The sequence below is a fragment of the Struthio camelus genome, chromosome 19 (assembly GCF_040807025.1).
Source record: "Struthio camelus isolate bStrCam1 chromosome 19, bStrCam1.hap1, whole genome shotgun sequence".
Classification (NCBI taxonomy): domain Eukaryota; kingdom Metazoa; phylum Chordata; class Aves; order Struthioniformes; family Struthionidae; genus Struthio; species Struthio camelus.
This window is the reverse complement of record NC_090960.1, coordinates 12301348-12311819: the sequence shown is the minus strand read 5'-3', so window position 1 is coordinate 12311819 and position 10472 is coordinate 12301348. Positions and strand designations below refer to the sequence as shown.

General features: G+C 45.6%; 1 protein-coding gene across 1 annotated transcript; it reads left to right on the top strand.

The window, feature by feature from the left end:
• Positions 1-416: 416 nt before the first annotated feature.
• Positions 417-8667, top strand: TVP23C (trans-golgi network vesicle protein 23 homolog C). The gene is made up of 7 exons (XM_068913270.1): positions 417-543; positions 1477-1559; positions 2470-2614; positions 4317-4406; positions 5774-5905; positions 5998-6126; positions 7000-8667. The coding sequence occupies exons 1-7, from the start codon at positions 532-534 to the stop codon at positions 7030-7032; spliced, it is 624 nt and encodes a 207-aa protein (XP_068769371.1). The 5' UTR covers positions 417-531; the 3' UTR covers positions 7033-8667.
• The last annotated feature ends 1805 nt before the right edge of the window (positions 8668-10472 follow it).

Here is a 10472-nt window from a genome sequence, read left to right as displayed (position 1 = left end):
CCTTACCGGACAACTACTCTTAGCGCACACAAAGACCCCCGCAGCCGTTGCCACGATCTCTCCGGCAGCCGCTTCCCCTGCGGGACCCGACACTGCCGCTCCCCGGCCACCCCGCAGCCCCCGCGGTGCGCGACGGGCCGCCGGGCGGGAGGCCGCAGCACCCAGCCCTCGGCACCTGCCGCCCCGTCAGCCTCCAGCTCGGCCCGGGCCCTGCTGCGAGCCGCGCCGCGCCGAGCCGCCCCCGCGCCGCGGTAGGAGGGAACCGGCCGGGCGACGCCGGACCGCAGCCCCTCAGCGGCCCCCAGTAACGGTTCTAACGGCGGCCAGCGGCCCCGCGCGCACCGCCCCCGTGACGTCACGCGCGCGGGGCGGGAGCGGGACAGCGCGGCGGCCACGTCTCGCGCGCCGCCCCCCCGGCCGCGCGCACGCGCGGCGCTGCCACCTCCCGCGGGCGGGCGGGCGCGGCGCGCGCCGGGATTGGCCCTGCGCGGTGACGTAGCAGGGGCAGGCGGAAGTGCGGCGGCTCCAACGATGCTCCGGCAGGTGAGGGCGGCGGCGGCGGCGGGGCGGTGGCAGGCCCGGCGGCGGCCCGGCCCGGCCCGGCCCGGCCCGGCCCGGGAGAGGGGCTGCGGCGGCCCCGGCCCCGGCCCCGGCCCCGGCCCCGGCCCCGGCCCCGGCCCCCGTGCTTTGCCTCGGCCCGCCGCTCGCCTGCCCTCCCGCGGCCGCCGCGCTGCGGTTTGGCCGGGCGCGCGCACCGGCAGGCGGGAGGGTCCCACCCGTGGCGCGTGTCGCCGTAGCCCGGCGGCTCGAGTGGCTTCACTGTTTGCGCGCCGGAAGCCTTGGTAACCGAAAGGCAGCAGTGACCTGCCCCAGGCGAGGGGGTCTTGGAGCGTGGGGCAGTTTGAGCCTTTCTCGGGCCGCTCTTAGGCAGGCAGCGAGCGGCTGAGACGGGACTAGGCTCAGGAAAAAGAGTTTTGTGGTGACTGCCCTAGACTGTTTTTTTAGTCGTATTTGCCATAAGGCCTGTAGCGAAGTCGTGCTCACTTTCTGTTAAAAAACAAAAAAAATCGAATTCCATCACTAATGTATTATGAAGAACCTTATTAAAATGCAAAGAGCTGCAGTCTATTGCCAGGCATAGTAACAGCTTCTGTATAAAGCAATGAGTTCTGCAAAAGAAATGGAGCAGGTTGAATTAAGGACCCTAGACTAGCTGTAAGGTTAGCTACTTGACTGCTGAAAGGATCGTTGGACTCATAGGGTGATTTTAAGTAGGTTTAACAAAGCACAAAACAAATAATAGAATCCAGCTACTGCATGTTTTTCTTCTGTTTGTGGTTAAATCTTCCTGTTCTCAAATTTATTTTTACCTTAAGATGTCATCATAATTCTTCTCAGAATCAAAATTGTCCCTTTTTGAAGTTAAAAATGGTGATTCTCTCTTCTCCTATAACTCTTTGTATCTATTCTCCTTAGGACAGCAATGATGACACTGAAGATGTGTCTCTCTTTGATGCAGATGATGAAGTATCCAGGAGATCAAAAAAGTCAAAAATAAGGTCTGTGACTAGAAGAGGGAGATTCTAGATGAGTTTCAGACAGAAGTGTGATGAAGGAAGGACTGCTGTCTTATATTTGCTGTTATATACATATTTTACTGTCTTTTTTCTTCCGTTAGAAGTAATGGAGAGTAATTTCTGGATAATGGAAAGTGCCAATTCCTGAAAAATCTATTAAAATAAATGTATTGATGCCTTCATACTTCTGGGGGTCCTCAAAGTTCCTGTGTACAAGGGATTTAAACTGGTATAATGGCTCTGAGCTCTACGTAATAGGAGTTTTTCCAGTGTTGGGTGGTGGTTCTAGGCTAGTTATTGCTTCCCTAGTCTTGGTTCTGGAGTATGTTCAGAGCTGCTTCCCTACCGTCTTGCCTGGTCTGATGTAATTAGACCAGTAGCTTCCTTTGATTCTGCCCAAACTTGTGGCACAGAGCTACATCCGTACCTAGGTGTTGTAGAGCCCTTTTGGTAGTGACTTTAGATCCTATATGGCACTTTTCTGAACTGGAAACTGGAGAAGTCAGACAGATGGGTAAGTCTTCTATATTGAGACATGGGAACTGCTTTCATTTAGTTCAGTCTGTTGTTTCTTCCATCTGAATGTTTTTTACCTTTACCCCTTAAAAATTGCCTTACCTTGAATATCGGTAAAGGTCCCTCTCCCTTTTCACCCCAAATTCTCCTTGCATCTGGCCTATGGCTGTATGAAGAAAGTGTTTTCCTTACGGTGAGCTTCTAGTCAGCTTATCTCCCATGTTTGCAGCAGTTGTGGCACACTGATGTCTTGTGGCAATGTTGATTCTTATCCTTTGAGTTGGTGGGAGAAGATCACTGTGGCAGAATGTCATTTCTTTGTGAAATTGCTTGAAAGAATTGTGACTGTACTGCACTTCTCATGTGTCGTTTCCAGGCATCCAGTGGCATCATTTTTCCACTTGTTCTTCCGAGTCAGTGCGATAGTTGTCTATCTGCTCTGCGAGCTCTTAACTAGCAGCTTCATTGCCTGTATGGTAACAATTATCCTCCTCTTGTCGTGTGACTTTTGGGCTGTAAAGGTAAGTTCCTGTCATGCTTTTTGTTATCTTCATCTTGATATCTGAAATGATTGAACAGTAAACTGTCCTGGTCTGTGTTTGACAAAAAAGTAACTTCTTTTCACCTTTCCAAGGAAATAATCCTCAAAATACCTGAAGTGTTATGAAGTGTTGTAAAGCATTACAAAACAATAACTCTTAAACCTCTTTCTTTTTGAAAATCAAACGGAGAACATCTATATCAGGCTTCCTTTTTTCTTTTTTAAGATGGCATAGCATTTATTATGAGAAAAATTTTTGAGACTACCAAGAATATTCCTGTCTTTGTATTATTACAGTAATTTGTTCTTGCATTGAATGTACTGGAAAATACACCAATGTAGACATGAGAGCCCTAGTTTGCTCCTGCCTTCATTCCCTAGAAAGCTTAGCTTGCTGCTTATGCTGTTGTCTGCAGAATTGTTCATCTTAATTATCAACGGTTGTATACTCAGCACTTCAAATCAGAACTGCATGACTATCACCTTGCAGTGCTTTCGTATTGCTTTCTTTTTAAAGCAGCTCATCCCTTCATTTTTAGGGTACAGTTTGATGAGAGGGGTGAGGTAACATGACAGCTCCTTACCCATGGAGGCAGCAGTCCTATCCTTGTCATTCCCCTTGTGTTGACTGTAGTTCTTGTCTTGCTGCTTGATGAGTCTGTTCAGTTCACTAAGCCTGCTGGAATGAACCCAACAAGTAAAACAAGAATAGTCTTGGTTCACGGGGAAATCAAAAAATTTCCTGGATGCTAGTGAGTAGGAAAATGTGTCCAGAAGCAAAGGAGCGGAGAGCAAAGCCCCCTTGTGCAGAGGTGAGCTAACAGACTGGCTCAGCTGTCTGTCTAGGCTGCACCTTTGGAGTTGTGCATTTGGGAGGGATGTGGCACTACACCGCCAAGCCTTGGAAGAGATAGCCTGCAGTAGTATGGCTTTGGGACGTTCCAGAGCTGCAGTTTATGGTTCAGCTGTGTTGGTTCGTGGGACAGCTTATGGTTACCAAAAGGGAAGGGTGACTTCAGAGCCTTATTAGCTGCTTCATCTTCACATCCTATTCAACGACTTACAAAAGCAGTAAGTTTAACTCAGAAAATAAGAAATTAGCTGTATCTCTTTTTCTGTAGCTTAATCCCTGTGTGTGTTGTGCTGTGATGCATGTGATTGCATGATCTCTTTAGCCAGCTGCCTGGGTTCTATCAACCTTCCTTTCCCAAAGCCTTTCCAGGGTTACTTGTCCCTGTCTTTTTTCCACTTTGCTGCTCTTCCCGCTGCCGGTCTCTTTGTTTGGACAATCTTTTTTTCCCAAATGTAAAGCAGATGAGCAGCACTGAAATTAGCAACCCAAACAGCTGAACTTTGCCAAGATTGAGAGCAACAAAATATGAAATATTTACAGAGCGTGATGCCTTTTATTCTAAAGTATAGCCACTGTTGTTAACTACTACAGCCATCTGCGCTGCTAAGAGAGGTGTGGTATGAAATCGGCTGTGACAGCTGCTGCTGGTGTTAGAGGTGGCATTCACTGCCTAGAGAATCTGAAGCTTATCGGAGAGGTGAGAGTTGAAGGAGGAAGTTAATACTGTTTCTGGGGTCCGATACTGAGATGGAATAGTCCTAAGGTTTTATTTGACTAATGTTTTCTGTTAGCAGAAAATTAAAGTCTCATTGCTTTTCCTCTATTTCAGAATGTCACAGGGCGACTGATGGTCGGCCTTCGCTGGTGGAACCAGGTGGATGATGATGGTAGAAGTCATTGGGTGTTTGAAGCCAGGAAGGTAAAGGACTCTTAATCACTTCAGTTTGATAAAGCGTAGTAGTTATGTTTGTGATGGTGGATTGTGCAATGCAGGTATAATCTACGTTATAAAATGAATTTCCAAACACAGACCTGTAACCGCCTGCTTGTTTCATGTAGATACTGAATAAGGATTATTTCAACTTGTTATGTTTTTAGATTTTTTTTTTTTAAATTATGGTGAAGTATTGATCTAGCTTTATATGAATTACGTGGAACTTCTAGGTTATGTAGGTTGCTGACATGATATACAACCTTTACTATACAAGTTCTCTGGTGTGAACTTGAACAGCTGATGTACCTTTTATGTCCTGTACAAAATTGTTAGAACTAGGAAGAAACATATAACGTTCATCATGGCCACTACTGTGCCTTTGCATTCATTATGGCCACTACTATGTCTTTAGTATCCCATCTGTCAGGCATCTCGCAATCTGTCACATATTTACCTTTTTATCCCTATCTCTTTTCTCTGTATGTATGGAGCCCTCCCTTTTGGCACGCCAGTCTTTAGTGAGGTAAAGATCATTTCCCATGGTCATACAGGAAGTCTGCTGTGGCACAGGGACTTGAACCTAAAACTTTCCTCAGCTGGGTTTGTGCCCTCACTACTGCTGCATCCTTTCTCAAGACTATGCTAGTTTAGAAGAAATGCTACAAATTGAGGAGGGGAAAAAAAGTAGCTGAAGTGCTGGTGATCCAGTAAATTTAGCAATGAGTTGTTAACCTTTTAACTTTTGGTAGGAAATGAGTGTTTGCTTGAGAGCTTCTGCTCTTAGGAGTAAATGCTGTATGTGGTATACCTACCTACAGTCTAATGACAGGTTTAGTTTAAAAAAAAGATTTATAAAAACAGTAGCGTGGTGTGAATCAGACCTGTGTTCTATGTCTGCATGTGAAAAAAAATTACCCTTTGTCGATTGCTAAGAGTATTAGTATTTAATTCTTCAAAGGCTGGCATTGGTGAAATTATGGTTGTCTGTACAGTGATTTGGAGGTGAAAACATTACCTATTTGGCTGTTGCTATGCTGTGTAACTAAACTATGCAGTAAATGTGATGTTCTCAAAACTTATTGGGGCCATTTAGCGCTCCATTAAGCATTTTGAGAGGACTTGGTGCTGCTGCCAGTGCTGCTTCTTATAGAAAATTGACCAAAAAAAAAAAAACTTAAATGGAAACATTGCAGAAAGATCTTACTGTAATGTAGAAATTGATCCTGAAAGCACTGAGTGCTGTCATGTGGAGGCAAAAACCTGGAGGCCTGTAGATTCAGAACGGTTTTTAATAACAGTGTGATCTGTACAATGAAGAAGCCTGCTCAGCTCCACTTCCATTCTGTTTCTAGGTATCAGCACAAGGGAACAAAGCCTCATCAGAAGCAGAGTCTCGAATTTTCTGGTTAGGTCTCATCACTTGTCCTATGATCTGGGTGATATTTGCATTCAGTGCTCTCTTTTCTTTCAAAGTGAAATGGCTGGTGAGTTGATTTCTCCAACTCAGTAATAGATCTTTGCATGTTACAGGTAAGTCGGTATAAATATCTGACTCTTGTTTTCTCCTCTGTCTTAGGCAGTGGTTGTGATGGGGGTGGTACTTCAGGGAGCCAACCTTTATGGTTATATCAGGTGTAAAGTTGGCAGCAGAAAGAACTTGACAAGCATGGCGACCAGCTATCTTGGAAAGCAGTTCTTGCGGCAGGTAAGATTTCCCGGGGTTTGGAAGCCTGTCAAATCTGTGCAGTCAAATCTGCTTCTGTCCATAAGCTTCTTTCCTGCCTGGACCATGAAAAGAAAGATGGAAAAACTTATTGTTTGGAGTTCTACAGTGGGACCCTTCATACCTTGCTTTCTTGTGAATTTAAATCCTTAGTTACAGTCATAGAAAAACATGCTGATTATTGGCATCAAATTCCATTTGCAGCACATCACGAGCTCATGTTATTTACTGCTATCATGGACAAGTTCCATAGAAGTTATTGAAATATGGCTGCTCTATTGGAGATAAGGGGCACAGAGTGAAAAGGGTGAAGAGTAAAATAGCTTTTGACAAACACTTTGTCTCTTGGCTAAAGGACTGTTGAATTACTCCTTTTGTTGCAGTTTTCCCTTCAGAATGGGCTAACCACAAAAACATACATCTGAAGGTACCCTGCACTGGTCCATGTGCTGCAGCATGCATAGCTCTTAGCTGAAAGGATTGCCACTGCCTTCTATGTTCTCTTTCTCACTTCCAGTCAGCTCTTCTCATCACGTCCTTTCCTGCCAGAGTGCTGGGTTTTCTTAATTCCATAGTTCCCTGCAGCAGTAGTTAAAACTATCCACTTGTAGGCTGTCACTTAACTTTTGCTTTCCCCAGGATTCCTAACTGTGGCTCTGTGTCTTATGCAGGTGACTGGGGCAGATGGTTTGTGCTCTTCTGAAGCTGGATTAGCTTCTGAAGGCTCTACCACTGTAGTGGTTAACCTAGGGCCTAGACCAGCGTCAGTGCCTGGTAGAAGCGATTGTGTCCCCCCAGAATCCTGACAGTGATTCAAATAGTTTTTCTGTGATGTGCTCTTCTTTTCTTCTGCAGACTGTGGCTAAAGATGACCAAACAGCATCTTGAGGATGGCAGAAGACTTAAGCCAGACTGAATTTACAGTAGTGAACTCGGAGAACGCTACTTTGACCACGAGATTTGGGAGCTGCATAAACAGTGTGTGAATTAAAAGAAGTAAATAAATTCTGCAAGACTTCGGGTTAACACTCATAGCAGCTTGCATTCAATTTTTCTCTAGCCGTTTGTGTTTCCAAGTTCTTTCTTTAGTTGGATTTGAATTAATTTGCCTAAACTTTAAATTAATAGTCATCCTAGTTGGCTCCCACGCAGGGTTTATAAGTAGTGGATGAATTAAGACAGAAATGCTGAGTGTCCTTCAGAAAAGCCGTGCACGAGCTGAGCCTTCTGTTACCTGAGAACCTCCAGCAGTTGGTACCTCAAATAGTTTCAGCTGTGCAGTTACCTGTAGTTTGTTCTTGGAGGCAATTGCTACTTCTATTACAATGTTCTGACCCCTCTTCCTTGGATCTCTATCTTTCTCTCATTCTGTGATTTGGGTGACACTGAGCTTGTTGAGGTGGGGCCTCTGAATTTCAAGGAAATGCTGCTGTTGGCTGTAGTAGGAGGATTGCTGAGGTCTAGTGGAAAAACTGCAAAAGTGTTTTCTGTGCAGCTCTGGTCTTTTATCCAAAGTATTTTTGGAGGTCTTAGTAACATCTCACCAAGACCGTGATTAAACCCTTGGACGTTATGTAAAACACCTCTTTTCTCTTAGGCCTGTGAATGGAGACTACAGTGAGAGTGAAACCAGGTTATGAGGAAAATTGCACATACAAGTTCAGAGGCAGAGTGATTCTGTGAGCGGTTGCTGTCTGACTAACGCTGTGAAGATGATGCCATCTGGCATCGTATTGAGGCTGTATAATAATAATGCAGTTGGTGCCCAAGTACTTATTTCCAAGTTTGCCATGAAGGTGTGGTGTAGTGTTATCTGTCGTGTCCTCTGCCAGGTCCTCAGCACAGGATAGCAGGGAACGTGGCTGACAGGGTCTCAATACACTGCATTACACATGCAGAGAATTTAGTTGGGCTCACTGGCTCTTAAAGTGCAGTTGATTTGGGGTTAACCATTTAAACCAGAGTTGAATCAGAACGCAAGGCCTTTACTTGTCACTGTTAAGTGAGCAGGGGAATGTTTTAGATAACCCACTTAGGAAGTTATCTAAAAACCTGGCATTAGCATGTTGACTTTGCAAGAAGTTTACATTTCTTGAATCCATGCAATATGCTTTCCTCAAGCTGTGCTCTCCAAGCAGTCTTTGGGCTGGGAAAGTGTCTTTCGTACGATCATGAAATTTGAGGTTACAATGTTCATGTAGCTGCAAGAAAGTGATGCGTTTTGTGTGAAAAACTGTTATGAAAGGGGTCGGTTCCTTCTTGTCGTGTAGTTCTGTTTAAGGCAGATTATGCTTTTACATCGGGGGAGATTATAAACTTCTGATGAGGTGTTTTAAATTAAGAAAGTGGTTTCTTTTTGAATAATGGATATTGTAAATTGTGGGACTGTATTAATGATATTTTTCTCCCTGTAATGTAGCAATACTTGGGAGCTGTACATTTGTTTAACTCTTTGGATTGATACCTTCTCTTTGTAAATATATATTTATAAATGAAATTAAAGTAAGGCTTTGTTTAACCGGATCAGGTGTCCTTTCTATAATTCATGGCTGTGCTCTGTTTACAGGCAGTGCTGCTGTAACGTAGTTTAACAGATTACTTGTCGAGTGAAACAGTGCTAATAATGAGCTCTGGCACAGTTGCTTTCACCCAAGGGTCTTGGACAGTCCTGCCTGTATAAACACTTGGCTCATAAGCATGCTGGAGTCATTATTATACCCACATGAAGTAATTGTCACTGTTCCAGCCAAATATTTGACGGGTTAGTTCAGTCTTTAATTCTAGTTTGATTCTTACTCTACCACTTCATGCTCCTACTTTAAAATACTTTGGGTGCCTAAGATGCTGCTTTTGAGTGCAAAGACATGAGTGGCTGGATGCTCAGAGGACCCCTCTGCCCAGCTCCCTCCCTCAGTGCTGGTGGGCGGCAGCGTGCAACCGTAAACGCTCATGCCACCAAGTGGCTGGAACTTCTAATCCCCGCTCTATGTGAAAGGGCTAATTTTGTTTCTGATGAATGAATGAAAACAGGCAAAATTCAGTAAGTCACAGAAGTGAAAGTGCTGACAGCCACGTGGGGACGCACGAGCACAGGCTCTGGCCCGTCCTGCCTGATGAAACAGAAATCCTTTCTGCTCCTGTCAAACAAGTCCCCAGTTTCCCGTTGATATTGGAGGGACAGCACTGGCACAGCTGCAGCCACGAGGTAGTTGTTCTAAAATGTGTTGAAAGCTGTGGACTTCACCTTTGTTCTGCTGTTGCCAGAGCTTCCTCCAAACCGCTCCTGGAAAATAGCGAGTGCTTTTCTGGAAACTGCAGTTTAGTTCATCAAGGACAGGAACATTTATTAGTACATACCTTTAAATATAGCGCGCTCTGACTTATTTTTAGCTTCTTGGCAAACATCCAGTTTTCTGGCTTATGAGAAGCTGGAATTTTATCACATTTGACTGCAGCATGGATCAGAACCAAGTTCCTTATCGTTTCTCCGTTTGGGTGTGATAGTCTTTGAAGTTTATTTGCTGTCTGCTGGAGTTTCCTGTGAAACAGGAAATGGGAGTTGCAGCAGAATGGGGAAATTCTCTGAATGTGCTTCTTTACACAAGCCTCGGGAACCCACGCTAAGCCAGTTTCTCGAGCATTAGCTATGTAACGGTGGCCCCGCCTAAGACCTCCAGGGCTGAGGCGTGGCTGAATTTTTGGGGTTTACCAAAATAGAAATACTCCAGGAGCAACAATAATAAAAATGCTATTTGTGCTGAAATAACAAAGCGCGCCTCAGACTGCAAGCACAGCTGAAAGGTGGGGTTGAAATGATTCTCGCTTTACAGACAGAGCCGTTTTGAGTCTGTGGAACATAGTGTCTTGGGCCAGCTGGGAAGCTTGCTAGCAGAGCTGGGGACAGAATGCGCCCTGGGGTACTTTTTCTGTCTGCTTTGGCATGTTGGAAGCCTGATACATCCATTGAGTCCCAGAGCTGTGCACCTGTGAGCTGCTCCATTTCTCCTGGCCACCTCCATGTGGTTGCCAGGAGCAGAGCCAGCACACTGAGCTCAGTGCCTTGACCAGGGAGAACTTTGCAGGCAACTTGCTTCTCTGCAGCTTTGTACTGAAGGACACAGCGGGGACCTGGTCCCTGCTGATGCTTCCTGCTGCTGACGCATGCCAGCCTTGGTTCATGTTGACCTGCTTCAGGTCACCTGAAGTGAGAGCTTTGTACCTTCCTTCTGGCAGACCGACTTGGCGACAGTGCTGCTGACTGCGCTCTCCTGGGCTGGCCAGCATCGCCCAGGGCACTGTGCGCTTGGAGCCTGTGTTTTGCTCCATGA

What these genes read in the sequence shown, in the direction of transcription:
- TVP23C (XM_068913270.1), top strand. An exon ending in GTGACTTTTGGGCTGTAAAG is followed by an intron (nt 2,615 to 4,316) that starts GTAAGTTCCTGT and finishes CCTCTATTTCAG; the next exon opens with AATGTCACAGGGCGACTGAT. An exon ending in CTTTCAAAGTGAAATGGCTG is followed by an intron (nt 5,906 to 5,997) that starts GTGAGTTGATTT and finishes CCTCTGTCTTAG; the next exon opens with GCAGTGGTTGTGATGGGGGT.